The sequence below is a fragment of the Cheilinus undulatus genome, linkage group 7, assembly GCF_018320785.1.
Source record: "Cheilinus undulatus linkage group 7, ASM1832078v1, whole genome shotgun sequence".
In the NCBI taxonomy this organism is placed as follows: Eukaryota; Metazoa; Chordata; class Actinopteri; order Labriformes; family Labridae; genus Cheilinus; species Cheilinus undulatus.
The window spans coordinates 7,073,794-7,092,384 of NC_054871.1; the positions used below are offsets into that span (position 1 = coordinate 7,073,794).

Genomic DNA, 18,591 nt, shown 5'->3' on the forward strand with positions numbered 1-18,591 from the left:
AATAAATCTTAGTGCGTTTGTTTCTTTTTGTAATCTTGGCAACAAGAAGTTAAATTTATGGTAAATTTCTACATTGCTAAAATGGCACCTACATACGCAATAGACACTGGACAGACTGAACTGAACAGATCTCTGAAAAAAGCCAAGGATTCAAGCAAAGAAAATAAATTATAATGACGGATCACAGGATTTTCAGACATTAGTATAGATATAGTAGCAATCATCCATGAAGTTCTGTTTTTGTTCCTCTTACTCAAGTTTTCACTGTCTTTAGGCTGTTCCTGATGTTTTGAGAATGTTGTGCTTTAATCAAATTTGACTTTCATCCTCCATCAGCATATTTCGTTCAGTGTCCTGTGTGAGCTCTCTCTGTGCTCAGTGGAAAATAAAATTAAGAGCCAATTGTGGGGCTTTTCCACTACGACTTTTGGCCACGCAAATCCAAACCGAGCCGTGCTCATGTACTTTTCCATCACCAGTTTTCCCAAGCTGGGCTATGCCACTGCTCTGGACAGGCCTGCCCACAGATTTGGCTGGTCTCCTGTCAAAACTGGAGAATGGGCCCTACCCAGTTGTGATTTATTGATAATATTAACGTGTGTTGGATCAGTAGCATTGGTGCTAGCTATACCAGTTACTTCATAGCTGTGTTTCAAGTCATTATTGGGTGTGATGATATACCGCTTCATAACCTCTTTTAACCCCTTTTCAGCCAATGTTTGCCACTTTTCATCAACTTTACACACTTGCAATTTGCCTCCAACTACACATTTTTACCACTTTTGCAGCCTTTTTTTGGCCAATTTAACCCATTAAATCCTAAAACACAAAATATAGCTAGAAAACTCCAATTTTTTGGGACTGAAATGATTATTTAACTTTCTACTGAAATCATATATCATTTGATACATTAGGTGTTTTTGGTAACTGATAATCCACTTGAGGGCATTTTTGTCATTCATCAGATTGTATTTAGAAGTTTTTTTTAGAAATGTATTGATCATATTGATTGGATAAAGGTATCATTAAAGTATATATCAAATATGACACAACAGGCTTTAAGGGGTTAAACATATTTTGCCTGTTTTAACTAATTTTTGCCATTTTCTACTTGTCAGGTTTGCAGGGAAAAACTCAAAAGGGAGGCCCCAAATGCAGATAAAACAAATAACTGATTTAATTAACAAACAAAAGAACTTACTACAAACTCAAAGTCCATGAAACAAACTAAATCCAAAAGAAGCACGAGGAGTAACAGGCACGAGGAAGACATCAAATGAACCGACACAAACACAGAGAGACACAGAGCTTAAATACACAGGGAGTGATTAACAATGGAGGACAGGTGTGGACAATCAGACACAGGTGAAACTAGTGAAGGTAATCAACGAGGAGGGAAACTGAAGCAGAACACAAAACTGGAGTCACACACAAGGGAAGGCAACTACAAAGTAAAACAGGAAACATGGAACATTTCACAAGAAGCACATGAGGACTGAATGACAAAACTAAACACTAGAAGCTGAACAAAGGAAACACAGGAAGATACAAAGAACCAAACACAAAGAGGGAAACTCAAACACAGGGAGGAAAACTGAACATGAAACACAGATAGTAAATCTTAAACATGGAATAACTAAATAAGAAGCACAGGGAAAAACTACACATGAAACACAGGGAGTAAAACTAAACATGAGACACAGGAATGAACTAAACCTGAAACACAGGGAATGCAAAACTAACATGAAGCAGGGAATTACCAAACATGAAACACGAGGAGTAAAACTAGACATGAAACAAGGAATGAACTAGACATAAATCACAGGGAATAAACTAAACATGGAACACAGGGAATACTAAATATAAAGCCCAGAGAATGAACGAAATATAAAGCACAGGGATAATCTAAAGACTAGAATATACAAACTAAGAACTGAATACAAAGTAAGAGTAGAAACATGGAAATAACAAAAGGACAATATACACAGAAACACAAAGACTATATAAAACACTTAACAAACTGAACTAAACACTAAAACATGATATACAGCACAAAATACAAAGAAACACAAGGGCTACAGATAACATCAAAGAAACTAACTAAACACACACAGAATCATGACACTACCTATTTTTGCCGTACTATTTCTAAACTTCAGCAGTTTTTTGCCTATTTAAACTTACTTTTGCCTCCTTTTGCCAGTTTCCCCCCCCCTTTTAATCTTATTACATGTCATTTCGCCACTTTCTGAACTGCATTTCCCTGTTTCTTACACTTATTTGGCAACTTGTAACCTCTTTTCACCTTTCTTTATGCCTGTTTTCAATTTTAAACCATTTTTGCGCCTTTAAACCTTTAGTTTAGCTTCTGTTAACCAATTCTTGCTACTTTTTACCCATTTGTGCCACTTTTAACTAATTTTATTCAATTTTAAGAAACAGGGTTTCATTTTGAAGAAGGCTATTTACTATGGTATTAATAAATTAATGAATTTTTATTTGCTAGGCTAAGGGTGGTTGTTATTCACGTAAAAAAAAAAAAAAAAAATCAAATACATTCATGACAGCTTAACTTTATAATGGACCATGATTTTCCTGACCTTCATGGGCCCCCCATTTGGCTGGGCTCCAGGAAAATCCCCCTTTATCCCCTCTTATAGGCTGCCTTGGCTCAGGAGGAAGGCCCAAGCTTACCTGCCCCACCTCCAAGCATGCTGTGGTTATATCACAGTGGTCCGTCATCATTCGCGGATGCCTGGCAGACAGGTTTAAGTAGCAACTGCTGCATCAGATTTTGAAATACCATCTGGATTACCGATAAAAAATGAAGAAACTTAAACGAGAAACAATGGGCAACTCGAACAAAAAAGCAAATCCCCTGCAGCGCTGGGCTGCTGTACTAAGTCAAACCAAGTAGAGCCAAGCTGCTCAATGTAATAGAAAAGCCCCGTTGGAGTTCAGTCTATTTCTATAGTCTATATATATCTATGTCAGAAAAAAATAAAATCTGCCATTTTTATACCAAAGCAGCAGCTTCCTTCTTGTCCTGCTGTAATTCTAGTGTCTAGTTTGGGCTTGCCAAACTTAATCTATTCTAAACAAGGCCAGAAGTGCCAGCACTGCTGATGCACATGCCTTGATATTACTGATTCACGCCTTGCTAGGGAACTAGCAAAATTTAACATTTTTATGAACAGTGCAAAAGATCTTCATTTGTTTTAAGTCTAGTCTCTTGTCATCGAGGTCGGATTAACCATTATGGGAACTGGTCTATTGCCCAGGGGCCCGAGAGCTGTAGAGGGCCCAGGGCATTGGGTGTATAACCAAAAAACTCTGGTTTGATCTAAGTTTACTTTAGCCTGTCCATTAATGGCACTGTAGCTTTTAACACAGTGACATCATGAGCTGTCAGCTGGCATGAGACAGGTCAAAGGTCAGAAAGGGACAAAAGAGAAACTTGGTCAGTTGCCTTCACCACACCACTGATGCTGTGGCCCTGCTTGTCATAACCCCCACTATCCACCCTGAACCCGACTTTTGGCATCTCTGGGCTAAGATATAAGAAAAAAACACAACAATGAATAATCTGGAATAATTTTTCATTCAGTATGTCAAAGCATTTCACTTTAGATGACTGCATAAACACAGAAAGAAGTTTGTGTCAAAACAATGTTTGCAATGTTCATATTTACAATCACAAGATATTAGTCAAAGCAAAAATGATGCATTTAGCTGTTTTCTTTCAGCCAAAAGCAATGCAAGAGGAAAATAGAAAAGCATAAAATATGTTGATTGAGTCGTCATTTGGACCCTGAAGAACTTCACCGCCACCACGACTCCTCGATGTCAGCTGCGAAGAAAAAATGTTCTGGTTTTAAGGTTTGCAAGCTGTGAAGACCAAAAATTGTATTCTTCAGTTCCTGCTGTTGAAATATCAAAGCATACTAAAATTACAGCTATAAAGTCATACAATCACTGTGCAGATGATGTTGTCCTTTAAATTTACAATACAGGGTCTTTATAGTCTTAAACCACACATAAAATAGGTTTTAAACAAGATAAACTTTCCTGTATGGCTGCAACCAACGATTATTTTAGTCATCGATAACTTAGATGATAATTTTTCAATAAAATTGATAGATTTATTTTAGAGACCCCTAATAATCCGGTATTTTAATAATAGGTGGTAAGTATATTTCAAGAATAAGGTGGTAGTTACCTAGTAATAAGTCAGAATTTTAAAAGTAACAACTCACAAAAATGTAACATTAAAAAATTTTTACTAATAATTACATTTTTTCTATTCTGTTTTTGGTTAATTTAGAACCAAAGAAAAACAGAAAAAACATTATGAATCAAATGGTTAAAAGTGTTCATGTCTCACTGTGATTTGTTGTAGGCTCTTAAATGGACCATAAGTTTCAAAACTAAACCAAAGTTAAGTTAAGAAAACTAAACTTATGAAAAACAGAATTACAAAAACAACTAAAAATATAATTTGAAGTAACTGCCAGAGTGTCTCTTGAGTCATTTTTGCCGGTCCTAAGCCCAGATAAAGGATGAGGGTTGGAATTGTGATGTTATAAAAGCAAGAATCGACAGAGGGCACTTCAGTTGTAGTTCTAAACATATTTACGGTCTTTTTTACTCACTTTTTTCTCTCTCATTACGTTATTTCTCTCTCTGACAGCGTCCATTACAAAAAGAATCCAGGTCTAAACACACATTTGACAATTTCTGAACTGTCAAACTGCTCAGTTGTGTTTTAAGGGGGTGGCCCATTTTTTATGAAGCCTACATAATACTTAGGCTGCTATACTACCTGTGTATTTGATATGCTGATAACATGACTGAGCTACATCACAGAAATCTTAGTATGAACAATCTACATTAAGCTTATTTCAATTATCAATATGAAAGAATGCTCAGTGCATCTCCATGTCTCCTGATAGGTGGTTGAGATTGAGATTGAGAGTGAGTCAGAGGCAGGGGCAGTGGAGACAGCTCTGTTGCTGAGGTGAGTGCTGAAAGGTGACAGGCAGTTTTTTCTGCAAAGAGCAGGTGAGCGCTTGGTACATAGCCCCAAAACAAGTTTGATTTCTAAAAATCAGATGCAAATATAGAATAAAAATTTAATTAAATAAATAGAGAATAAAGTGTCAAAAAATGTGTCAGTGTCAGTCGTCTGTGTATTACACCAGAACATAATAGTAGTCAGTAACTGCAGACCATGGCGGCTCCAAGGAAAAACAAAATGCACCAGAATGCAGGAAATTGCATCTACTTCTTTCAAAATGGCCTTATAGTTTTGGTAGTTGTTGGTTCTTACCTGGACAGGTCTGAATCCCAGTCCAGTTACCTTTATTACAGGAAACACGGAAAGATCTGTCCCAATCATTCTCACACGTATACACGACCTGGTCATTATGGCTGTAGTTTCTTCTGTTATTGTAGCTAATGAATGCATGAGGGATGTCAATTCTTGTGCAACCTTTCTCTGAAACAGATTCAGTGAGATGGTTAAGTTAGTCACATGACTTCCACATTGTCTCACTACATTCTTTCATTTATCAGAATAAAATATTTTCTGACACTGGAGTCAAACCGTTATCTAATCAAAGAAATCAACAATTTAACACAACTGAACAATGTTTAACTATCACAGGAGTACTGATAACTCAGATGGAGCATATAAAGCACAGTCAGATTTAGATAAGAACTTTTCTGTTTCTTAACTAAATGAAATAAACATTGAGGAATTGACTTGAAGTTTTAAAATGTAACGGCTTTGCCAAGCAGTATTCTCTTAAAGAAATCAACAATGAACTTGTTCTGTTCTGTCTTACCTCTGCATACTGGATTCCCAGACCAACGGTTATTTTCCTGACAGGTCAGATTAAATACTCCATCATAGCCCTCCTCCTTGCATGAATACCTGACTATTTCGCCATATTTATATATCTGCTTGTCGTTTGCCACAATATCTGCATGTTGGACCTCAAATCTGTTGCATGTAAGAGCTGGAAAAGAAAATGCAGTTAAAAACCTTTCTGTGCAAGCTCACTTCTCACTATTCTCACCATTATAAATCACCATCATATTAGGGCACAAGAAACACATAAAAGACTGAAATCACAAATAGATATAGACATATTGTACAAGAGAGCAACGGTTAACAGCAATCTCAAGCAGTGTTGGTGTTGTAAAGGGACAGAGGGAAATGAAGAAATTGAAATGAGAGGTATTCAGATAGAAAGACAAGAGAAATGCAGAAAAAGGCAAGAGGAAGTGTAGAGACAGAACAGAGGGACATGTAGACAAAGGGAAAGGATGTGCAGAAAGAAAAATTCAGAAAAAAGAGGGAGACAGAGAGGAGAGGAGAGGGAGACATGGACAGAAAGAAGAGGATGCACAAAGAGAAAAGAGGGAAATGTAGAAAAAGAAAAGGGAGGAATGAAGACAAAGAGAGGAGGGAGGGGCAGAAAAAGAGAAGAGTTTGATGCAGACAAAGAAAGGAGGAAGGGTAGATAGAAAGAAAGGCAGATAAAGAGAAAGGAGATACAGAAAAAGAAGAAAGAGAGGTGCTGAAAGTAAGAAGAGGAAGATGCAAAAGAACAAGAAGATACAAATACAGAAAAAAGGAGGGAAACATCAAAAAGAGAAAAGAAAGATGCAGGAAAAGATGCAGTACGAGAGAGGAAGGAAATGCAGACAAAGAGGAAGGATGTGCAGAGAGAGAGAAGAGGGACATTCAGGAAAAGAGGAGGGAGGTGCAGACATTTAGCAATTCACCACTGACCATTGACTTTTAACTAGTGCTGTCAAACGATTAACATTTTTAATCAGATTAATCACAGGGTTGTTGTAGATGAATTTAGATGAATCATGATTAAATATCATTCATTTTTTAATCTATATAAATTGTGTTTCATTTTGCATAAGCAAATAGCTTCAAGAAAGAAGGGAATATATATGCCAGGGCTATTCAATTACAAATTCACGTTTATGTGGTATTTTAAGCTGGAATTGCTTTGGTGAAAAGAAAACTCCTTCCTGCAGAATGTGCATAATACTTTATGTCGGTCAACTGTTCTGTCTTGTTTTTTTTTTTTTTTTTTTTTTTTTTTTTTTTGGTACTCAAATTTTCCATTGAGAGGGCCGACGTGCTGTTTAGCGGCTTCCATATTGAGTTGGTTGGTCACTACCGGATCAATGGTCCATTTGCGCATGCTTGACGGTAACCCTACTTGGACAAACTGCCCAAAATGCGTTGCCAGGGACATTTCAGGGATGTTGAATCATTCTGCGCTGTAGATGTGTTAACTGCGTTAAAATTTTTAATCAGATTAATCATGATGATGGATTAATCTGCATTAACGCGTTAATTTTGACAGCTCTACTTTTAATAAATCTATATCCTTATGCTATTTACGCTGACTTTGTTCACCTGAATCGTGATAAAATTACATTGAAATTTGCTTCTTTCCAGGCTTATACAGCTGAGTGGGTGCGAGCAAAGCTGAAGTATTTTATGAAGTCTAACTGCTCTAACTCTGAGCATGTTAAAGCCCCCAAACTAGTGATTCTTCTGACGGAAAAATTACAGAAACAATAGGGTACTGGCCGACCCTAGGTAGCTGCTTGGGCCCTGAGAAAGGAACTTGTCATGGATCTAAAAGGAAAGAAGAAGACGGCAACAAGGTAAATACTTGATAATGAGTCCTGACTCGTCCACAGAGCTGTCTGTGGAGGAGACATTAAGGAGCAGAGGCAAACTTATTTTACATCACCGTAGTTGCAGAAAGAGACTTAAATGTCATTGTAAAACTAAAATCATATATAAATTCATTTTAATTTTCATCAAACTTAGAATCTACGTCACAATACCTTTGCAAAGGGGATTTGGAGACCATCCATCTCTGGTGCATCTGGCCTCGGCAGATGTTGACCTGTAACCTCTGTGACACCAATAACGTATAGTTTCACCCAGTCTTATGACTTCTCTCCAAAAGGTGCTCCAACGATACACAAGTGGCTCTTCAACACTGCATGTTGCCTCTAGAACAAGAAAAAGACGTGTATCTTTGTAAATCATGATGAGTTACTAAGATTAACTGTTTAATGACTAACACACACAGCAGCAAACATCTCTCTTAGCTTGTTCACCGTCTAAACATTTACATGCACCTGAGTAGTTGGACGTGAAACTGGTTTCGAAAATTGTGCTCGTCTTTATTCTGCTACACTCTGCCAGTGTGGTATTGTGATCTTAGTGCACAGCCACTGATGCATCAATTGACCTGTGGCAAAACAAGTGCTGAGTGAGCTGGGCTGGCAAAACCTGGCATTTTAGGTACTGCATCTCATCAGTACAAATTCAATAGATTCTTGGCAAAGAGGAGTTATTAGTGGGTGCAAATCTTGTAGGGTTGGTGCTATCGGTGCTGTGTAAAAAATCTTAGTGTATCTGCCTCTAGGTTTATGATAAAAGCACTAGAGGGAAATATTTGAGGCAATATAGTTGGCATTGATGATGTGACACTTGTGGATGAGTTGACTTTAAGAGGCTACTCTTTGAATGGGCATCACCAGACTAAAAGGGGGTTTGACACCAAGCATGATTAGGCTAGTATTTTGATAATGATGATTTATAAAATAAATTAAAGGGTAAATCATCCAAGGAGCTTTAAACTTATCTTAAGCCACCATACATCAAACATGGGTCAAAACATTCCTACATCTGCTGATTGATGACAGCTAAACTGGTAGTTTACCAGATGAAGAGCTGTGTGGGAGCTGAAATAACTGGTTCTTACTAATCTGAGTCAACAGATAAGGATCACTAAAAGGAATATCCAGTTCTATTAGCTGCTAGATGTTTATTGCTTGAGAAGTTTTTTTGACATTTGTCATATTCCATTTTGATTTTACTCATAATTGTGACCGCTCAGGTCATGCCCAAACATCAGACTATGCATATACTATATATATGTATATCCCATTCTTAATCCATAGGGTTTAATATGACGTCAGTCCACGCTTTGCAGTTAAAACAGCTTCAACTCTGCTGGGAAGGCTTTCCACAAGGTTTAGGAGTGTGTTTATGGCAATTTTTGACCATTCTTCCAGAAACGCATTTGTGAGGTCACACACTGATGTTGGATGAGAAGGCCTGGCCCTCAGTCTCTGCTCTAATTCATTCCAAAGGTGTTCTATGAGGTTGAGGTCAGGACTCTGTGGAGGCCAGTGAAGTTCATCCACACCAAACTCTCTCATCCATGTCTTTATGGACCTTGCTTTGTGCACTGGTGCACAGTCATGTTGGAACAGGATTCGTCCATCAGATTGCCAGATGGAGAAGCACTATTCGTCACTCCAGAGCACAAGTCTCCACTGCTCTAGAGTCCAGTGGCGGCGTGCTTTACACCACTGCATCGGACGCTTTGCATTGCACTTGGTGATGTATGGCTTGGATGCAACTGCTTGGCCATGGAAAGCCATTCCATGAAGCTCTCTCACACTGTTCTTGAGCTAATCTGAAGGCCATATGAAGTCTGGGGGTCTGCAGCGATTGACTCTGCAGAAAGTTGGTGACCTTTGTGCACTATGCGCCTCAGCATCTGCTGACCCCGCTCCGCCATTTTATGTGGCCTACCACTTCGTGGCTGAGTTGCTGTAGTTCCAAATTGCTTCCATTTTGTTTTAATACCACTGACAGTTGACAGTGGAATATTTAGGAGTGAGGAAATTTCACCACTGGACTTGTTGCACAGGTGGCATCCTATCACAGTACCATGCTGAAATTCACTGAGCTCCTGAGAGCGACCCATTTTTTTTTTACAAATGTTTGTAGAAACAGTCTGCATGCCTGGGTGCTTGATTTTATACACCTGTGGCCATGGAAGTGATTGGAACACCTGATTTCAATTATTTGGATGGGTGAGTGTATACTTTTGGCACATATAGTGTGTCTTAAAATGCTGAAATCCATTAAAATTCCAGTTCAGTCATACCCTCATATTATCTTGACTTTTCTAACTGCATGCATGTACACATATGTTGGTGTGTAGTTTTATACCTTGGCACACAGGCAGGATATCCCATTCTCCACTCTCAGTGCATGTAGATACTATTGAAGTGGTCTGAGGTGTAGAAATCCAGTGCCATTCACTACACGTGACTCCAACTGTCTCGTCAGGAAAAAATATATTTTGGGTAGTGTTGTATCTGGTTCCTGTGACACCACTCAGTGACAGTGTACATGTTGTTGCTGCATTTGTTGGGAAAAATATTTTTTAATCAGTCAGCCATTAGGATAATACCATGATAACTCTTCAGTATGATACAAGTGACACATCTGATATAAGTCTTCACTTACGCTCACACACTGGTGTAGGACTGAACTCTGGTGTAGCTCCTATCTTTACACATTTAGAGGGTCTGTCAGTCTGCTTTTTGTACCTCCTATCGCATTCAAAATAAAGGATTTCATCTTTCTTATAGTCCAGGATGTCTCCAGTTACATTACTATGTTCAATCTCTGGTACTGAACATTTGATCTCTATGGAGAAAAACACGAGCTTAAAAATGACATCTTTTCCTTAAAAAGGGACTAAAGGAAAGTTTTAACCATCTAATTGTGTGTAAATAAACAGCATGACAAGTTAAAACAGAATTTAAGAATTTTTCAGATTTGATGAAAAAAAATCTGAAATATCACATTGATACAAGTCTTCAGACCCTTTGCACAAACACCTGAAATTTAGCTCAGCCCGTTCTCTCATTTCTCTCAATTGTTGTTTAGATGTTTCTACACCTTGAGTGGACATGATTTGGAAAGGGTCACACCTCTCTATAGAAGGCCTCACAGCTGACAACTTATATCAGAGCAAAAAACCAAGCCATGAGGTCAAAGGAACTGCCTGCAGAGCTCAGAGACAGGATTGGTGCAAGGCACAGATCTGGGGAAGGTTATAAAGAAATCTTCTGCCTTTACTCAGAAGAAGCTTTGGCAACAGTTACAGCCTTGAGCCTTTTTCCATATGACAGTAAGATTTGCACACCTGCCATTGTTCTTTGCAAGTCAGGCTGGATTGGGACCGGCAGTGAACGGCCATTTCCAGGTCTTTCCAGAGATGTTTGATAGGATTTAAGTTATGTTGGAAGATGTTTGGCCAAGTCTGAAATCCTGAGCGCTGTGGTACTGGTTTTCATTGAGGACATTTCTGTACTTTGCTCCGTTCAGCTTTCCCTCTCCGCAACAGCATGATGCTTCCACCACCATGCTTCCCTGTTGGGATGGTATTGGGCAGGTGATGCACAGTGCATGGTTTCCTCCTGACTTAACCTTTAGACTTGAGGCCACCTCTCTTATTAAAGCCCCTCTACCCTGCTCAGTTTCAGCCAGTGACCTGCTCTTGGAAGAGTCCCAGTTGCGCCAAACTGCGTCCGTTTGAGGATTCTATCTCTGAGCTCTGCAGGCAGTTCTGTCGACCTCATGGTCTTTTGATTTCCTTTCAACATTCAGTCTTTTTAGGTAGAAGTCTTTCAGCAGAACCTATTTTTACATGGCAAAATTGACTTATTTTTACTTTCAAAACACCTAAAATAAGTCAAATTACCAGGCCACTTTCTGTGTTTACCTCAGGTCCCTGCATAGATTTTCAAGGAATCAGGGCTGAACCTGTGGCGGAACCATTCTTTTGTACATTTGGATGTATGCTTTAGGATTTTGGATGGAATGGATTATCATAATAACAGGTTTTGTGAACTTATAGCAACTATTTGTACATATGACTAAAATGAGTTGGACAGCATTACAGATTGATTTACCATAGAACCATTTTAGTAATTGGTTGTAAAGCTTTGTGTGATCGGTGTTGTCTATATCCATCTCCTTCTTGCTTGATGGTGCCCTCACTTTGGCTGACTCTCCACATTTGCGCCCTACCTCAGCCTCAATTTTTAGTCCAAACACAAAAAGTTCTGCACAGCACTGTATACTGGAAAGCATGGGGCCCTAAAACAGAACCTTGTGGCACGCCTCTAAATTGGCAAAAAACTCATATTTGGCATGGCCTAATTTAACACATTTTCTCTTATTCACTACAGCTAGGTCATTTTTTAAGTCAGTGCATGTCAACAATCAGACAGGACAACCCATAAAAATTCAGTTTTAGTGAGGAGCAGAGGGTGCAAGAGCTCATACTGGGGTTATTTTAAAAGTGAGAGAAGTAAGAATGGTATTTCTGAAATGGACGTGAGCTTGTAAAGCACTTCTCTAGTCATCTGACTACTCAAAGCACTTTTACACCACAGGTCACACCTACCCATTAATACCCTTTCACACCATTCACTCCTCATTCACACACTGATTGCAGAGGCTGCTATGGAGAATTGGTCATAGCATTCAAATGCATCCATACCATTTACACACCTTAGTGGGAGCAAAATGGGGTCAAGTGTCTTGCCCAAGGACACATCAGCATGTGACTGCAGGAGTTGGGGATCGTAGCCACAACCTCCCGATTGCGAGACAACCAACTACCAACAGAGCCACAGTTGCTCAGAAGATAATATGAGACCCATTAGTTGTTAGAAGAGATAAAACGACCACAGTCACATAGAACCACTCTGGTTTTGAGAGTCTAACCTAGAACACCTTGAAATGACTCACAATGAAACTTCAGTCACACTATAACAGTATCCTAGTATTGTAGTTGTTGGTTCTTACCTTGACAGGTCTGAATCCCAGTCCAGTTACCTTTATTACAGGTAACACGGAAAGATCTGTTCGGATCATTCTCACATGTATACCCCACCTGCTCATTATGCTTGTAGATCCTTCTGTCATTGGCGCGAATCAGTGCATGAGGGATGTCAATTTCTGTGCAACCTTTCTCTGAAACAGATTCAGTGAGATGGTTAAGTTAGTCACATGACTTCCACATTGTCTCACTACATTCTTTCATTTATCAGAATAAAACATTTTCTGACACTGGAGTCAAGCCATTATTTCATCAAAGAAATCAACAGTTTAACACAATTTAACAATGTGGAGCATATAAAGCACAGTCATATTTAGATAAGAACTTTTCTGTTTGTTAACTAAATGAAATAAACATTGAGGAATTGACTTGAAGTTATAAAATGTAACAGCTTTGCCAAGCAGTATTCTCTTAAAGAAATCAACAATGAACTTGCTCTGTTCTGTCTTACCTCTGCATCCTGGATCCCCAGACCAACGGTTATTTTCCTTACAGGTCAGAGTAAATACTCCATCATAGCCCTCCTGGCATGAGTACCTGACTATTTCGCCATATTTATATGTCTGCTTGTTGTTATCGACAATATCTGCATGCTGGACCTCAAATCTGTTGCATGTATGCACTGGAAAAGAAAATGCAGTTAAAAACCTTTCTGTGCAAGCTCACTTCTCACTTTTTATAGAGCCCATTATACATCTGGTGTTAAATATCACTTTGTGCCATGTACTTTAGATAGCCCACTTTACACCTTCATATTAGGGCAAGAAACACATAAAAGACTGAAATCACAAATAGATATAGACATATTGCACAAGAGAGCAACGATTAACAGCAATCTCAAGCAGTGTTGGTGTTGTAAAGGGAAAAAGGAAAATGAAGAAATTGAGATGAGAGGTATTCAGATAGAAAGACAAGAGAAATGCAGACAAAGGCAAGGGGAAGTTCAGAGACAGAACAGAGGGACATGCAGACAAAGGGAAAGGATGTGCAGAGAGAAATTCATAAAAAAGAGGGAGACAGAGAGGAGAGGAGAGGGAGACATGGACAGAAAGAAGAGGATGCACAAAGAGAAAAGAGGGAAATGTAGAAAAAGAAAAGGGAGGAATGAAGACAAAGAGAGGAGGGAGGGGCAGAAAAAGAGAAGAGTTAGATGCAGGCAAAGAAAGGAGGAAGGGTAGAAAGAAAGAAAGGCATATAAAGAGAAAGGAGATACAGAAAAAGAAGAAAGAGAGGTGCTGAAAGGAAGAAGAGGAAGATGCAAAAGAAAAAGAAGAGGGAAAAACAGAGAAAAAGGAGGGAAACATCAATAGAGAGAAAAGAAAGATACAGTAAGAGAGAGGAAGGAAATGCAGACAAAGAGGAAGGATGTGCAGAAAGAGAGAAGAGGGACATTCAGGAAAAGAGGAGGGAGATGCAGACAATGAGCAATTAACCACTGACCACTGACTTTTAACAAATTTATATCATTATGTGATTTGAGCTGACTTTGTTCACCTGAATCGTGTTAAAATTACATTGAAATTTGCTTCTTTTCCACTTACACAGCTGAGGTGAGTGTGAGCAATGCTGAAGTATTTTATGCAGTCTAACTGCTCTAACTCTGAGCATGTTAAAGCCCCCAAACTAGTGATTCTTCTGATAGAAAAATTACAGAAACAATAGGGTACTGGCCAACCCTAGGTAGCTGCTAAGGCCCTGAGAAAGGAACTTGTCATGGATTGAAAGGGAAAGAAGAGGACAGCAACAAGGTAAATACTTGATAATGAGTTCTGACTCATCCACAGAGCTGTCCCAGAGCTGTTTAAAGTGAAATAAGACATTAAAGAGCTGAGGCAAACTTATCACTGTGGCTGCAGAAAGAGACTTAAATGTCATTGTAAAACTAAAATCATATATAAATTCATTTTAATTTTCTTCAAACTTAGAATCTACGTCACAATACCTTTGCAAAGGGGATTTGGAGACCATCCATCTCTGGTGCATCTGGCCTTGGCAAATGTCGACCTGTATCCTCTCCTACACTGATAACCTACTGTGTCACCCAGTCTTATGACTTTTGTCCAGTCGGTGCTCCAGTGATACACAAGCATGTCTCCTTCAACACTGCATGTCGCCTCTAGAACAAGACAAGACATGTGTATCTTTGCAAATCATGATGAGTTACTAAGATTAACTGTTTAATGGCTAACACACACAGCAGCAAACATCTCTCTCAGTTTGTTCACCGTCTAAACATTTACATGCACCTGAGTAGTTGGATGTGAAACTGGTTTTGGAAAATTGTGCTCGTCTTTATTCTGCTACACTCTGCCAGTGTGGTATTGTGATCTTAGTGCACAGCCACTGATGCATCAATTGACCTGTGGCAAAACAAGCGCTGAGTGAGCTGGGCTGGCAAAACCTGGCATTTTAGGTACTGCGTCTCATCAGTACAAATTAAATAGATTCTTGGCAAAGAGAACTTATAAGTGGGTGCAAATCTTGTAGAGTTGGTGCTATTGGTGCCGTGTAAAAAATCTTAGTGGATCTGTCTCTAGGTTTATGATAAAAGCACTAGAGGGAAATATTTGAGGCAGTATAGATTGCAGTGATGATGTGACACTCGTGGATGAGTTGACTTTAAGAGGCTACTCTTTGAATGGGCGTCACCAGACTAAAGGGGGGTTTGGCACCAGGCATGATTAGGCTAGTATTTTGACTATGATTGATTTATAAAATAAATTAAAGGGTAAATCATACATCATACATCAATCATGGGTCAAAAGATTCCTGCATCTGATTAATTTATTAAAATCTAAACTGGTAGTCGACCAGATGAAGAGCTGTGTGGGAGCTGAAATAACTGGTTCTTACTAATCTGAGTCAACAGATATGGATCGGAGGAATTAAAGGAATTAATTTCCATTAGCTGCTAGATGTTTTTGCTTGAGATGTCTTGTGGCAGTTTGACATTTGTCATAGTCCATTTGATTTGACTCATAATTATGACCACTCAGGTAATGCCCAAACATCAGACACTATATATACTGCATTAACATGCTGAAATCCATTAAAATTCCAGTTTAGTCATACCCTAATATTATCTTGACTTTTCTAACTGCATGCTTGTACAAATATGTTGGTGTGTAGTTTTATACCTTGGCACACAGGCAGGATATCCCATTCTCCACTCTCAGTGCATGTAGATACTATTGAAGTGGTCTGAGGTGTAGAAATCCAGTATGTATCATTACACGTGACTCCAACTGTCTCGTCAGGTAAAAATATTTTTTTGGTAGTGTCATATGTGGTTCCTGTGAGATGGCTCAGTGACAGCTTACACTTTGTTGCTGCATTTGTTGGGAGAAAAATATTTTTTAATCAGTTAGTCATTAGGTAATACCATGACAACCCTTCAGTGTGATACAAATTTCACATCTGAATCTTTACTTACGCTCACACACTGGTGCAGGACTGAACTCTGCTGAAGTTCCTGTCTTTATACACTTAGACGGTCTGTCAGCCTGCTTTTTGTATCTCCCATCACATTCAAAATGAAGGATTTCATCTTCTTTATAGTCCCGGATTTCTCCAGTTACATTACCATGTTCAATTTCTGGTACTGAACATTTGATCTCTGTGGAGGAATACACAAGCATGAAGATGAGTTGACATTTTTCCATGGAATGGCAAGAAACATTACAGTGGCTACAAAAGTTTACATTTCACATCTTTGTGATGTGGCAAAGATAAATAATTTCAGAACCTACTACCTATAGTGTTACCTATGACATCCACTGTACATCTATTGACAAACAACATAAAAGTTTTAGGAGAAATTATTTCTTTGTAATAACGGTTGGCCCAAAACATAACCTCATGGCACGCCTCTAAATTGGCAAAAACACCCCTCTTATTTGGCCTGGCCTAATTTAACAAATTTTCCCCTTATTCACTAGATAATTTTTAAGTATGTGCATGTCAGCAATCAGGCAGAAAAACCCATAAAAATATTTTAAAAAATTAAGGTTTTCATATTCTGTGTAATAGGGAAGTTAAAATGCGCTGTAAGGCATTATATGTATGCTAAATTTAGCTTACTTTTTCCTCACAAAATTATTCTTACCTCTGACAGAGGACTAATGGCACTGTTTGACTGAAAACATTAAACATTAATTCTTTATTCCATTAACTTTTCAAGCCCCCTCTTTTAGTCAAGACATGATAACCAAAGCAGATCTGGCCAAAGATGTTTGCTTTCAGGGCTCATGTTCTGGTTTGGTGGCCTCTCCTCTGTTCAATAGTGATATTAAAAGCAACATACTTGATCTTACCTTGACTTTTCACGAATGTCAGTGCCTTAATCCATAGAAACAGGACACAGCTCCTTATTATGATGTGCATTTTATCTTTGTAGCCCCGGACAGCCACACAGAAGAAGAACTGGTGTTTGAAACACTGCTATACCCAGGAAGAGATGAGGACTTCACAGGCCAAAAACAGATTAGTTAATCATTTACACAGGCCTGCTTCAGCCTCCATGACTTTTGGATTCACTGGGAACAGAGCAAAGAAGCTAACCTGACATGCCAGATGGACGGTCTCATATATCCACATGGATACAATTCATCTGGAAAACTTCTCATACAAAGTGTTTGGGATGGGCAGGATGTTTCAAAAAATTCTCAGAAGGTGATTGGACAAAAAGATCTGTCTGCAACATTCAACGGCCAATCAGAGCAAGAAGACAAAATGAGGTAGTAAGCATGGGCAGCTCTGGAAAGTAACTTGGGCTTGGCAGTAAGGCGCTGTTGTAGTTTATGACTGGTGGACCTTGTTGTTGGACAAAACTCATGCCGAGACCAGAAGGGAGTAGGGCTGTGCATTGGCATGAATTTGACGATACAAAAAACATCGCGATACACAGGTGCCAATATTGATATATGGTGATACATTTTTTGGAATTTTTTAATAATTTTAAGTTATACATAAAAATCATCAGGTACATGGGCTTGTATGTCTTTACGTAATGACAAGGTGTTTGTGGAGGTAGATAAGATGACCCTAATGTCCAGCTTTAAGCAAGTTTTTTACCGTATTACGGAAGCCGTCATTGTTAACAACAGTAAGACGGCGCAGGTCCTTACAAATAAAGTAAAGTATTGACTGTGTGATCATCCCCCTTCCCCTGAATGTCAGTGTTCTACACTGTACATATATGCTTGTTGGTGTCCTTGTAAAGGCTAAACATCTGGGAAACAAATAATTTTTTACTACATAAACTGTAGCTATTAGGCATTGCAGGATTTTCCGCCATTAGTCAATGAGGCCTCACATTATTTCTACCCCCACTCTTTAGAAGAGAAGTTAAGTTCAAGTCAGTGTATTGCTCAAACCAAGGTTGTTATAGCTAACTAAAACTAATTTAAACTAAAATTCAAAAATCTTTTTAGTTAACTGAAACTAAATAAAAAGTACGCTTTACCAAAAAAACCCCGAAACTAACTAAAACTGTATAGTGCGCTTACAAAACTAATAAAAATGCTCTGGAGTCTGAGGCAAGACATGGGGTCTGTTAAAAAAAAAATCCAAAAAAATTACCTCTAAGTCCTTTCCTATTCACTTTCCCTTAACCTCAATGAAAAACATCACAGGGTCAAGGAAAGGTGGGAGTAAGAGGATAGGAAAGGAGAAATGTGGTGATTAAGGAATCCGACTGCACTTTCCCTAGGCGGATGTTAGGGACGTGACGTGTTTTAAAACTACAATTTAATGCTGATGGACTACAAAATTCGCATTCACCACTCGGTGCGTTCTCTGTGTTGTTACATGCTGTGAATGAAAC

General features: G+C 38.7%; 1 protein-coding gene across 4 annotated transcripts; it reads right to left on the reverse strand.

Annotated features, from left to right (window-relative positions):
* Positions 1-3,601: 3,601 nt before the first annotated feature.
* Positions 3,602-17,843, reverse strand: LOC121511945 (complement factor H-like). Of its 4 annotated transcripts, XM_041790821.1 has the most exons (12): positions 17,081-17,843; positions 16,201-16,383; positions 15,905-16,096; positions 14,710-14,883; positions 13,219-13,389; positions 12,734-12,901; positions 10,379-10,561; positions 10,079-10,270; positions 7,888-8,058; positions 5,847-6,020; positions 5,330-5,497; positions 3,602-3,850 (listed from the first exon to the last, which is right to left on the reverse strand). In XM_041790821.1, exons 1-12 carry the CDS (start codon positions 17,148-17,150, stop codon positions 3,822-3,824), a joined length of 1,875 nt encoding a protein of 624 aa, XP_041646755.1. In that variant the 5' UTR covers positions 17,151-17,843; the 3' UTR covers positions 3,602-3,821. The 4 variants fall into 4 exon arrangements, with proteins under 4 accessions (XP_041646755.1, XP_041646757.1, XP_041646758.1 ...); XM_041790823.1 differs by lacking the exons at positions 3,602-3,850; positions 5,330-5,497 and adding an exon at positions 7,710-7,743 and having other exon boundaries at positions 5,853-6,020; XM_041790824.1 differs by lacking the exons at positions 3,602-3,850; positions 5,330-5,497; positions 5,847-6,020 and adding an exon at positions 7,092-7,672.
* Positions 17,844-18,591: the final 748 nt, after the last annotated feature.

Coding starts and splice junctions, on each gene's coding strand:
- LOC121511945 (XM_041790821.1), bottom strand. CDS start 17,150: ATGCACATCATAATAAGGAGCTGTGTCCTGTTTCTATGGATTAAGGCA. Junction 13,390..14,709: donor TCCAAATCCCCTTTGCAAAG/GTATTGTGACGT, acceptor TTTCTTTTCCAG/TGCATACATGCAACAGATTT. Junction 3,851..5,329: donor TGGGATTCAGACCTGTCCAG/GTAAGAACCAAC, acceptor TTTTCTTCGCAG/CTGACATCGAGGAGTCGTGG.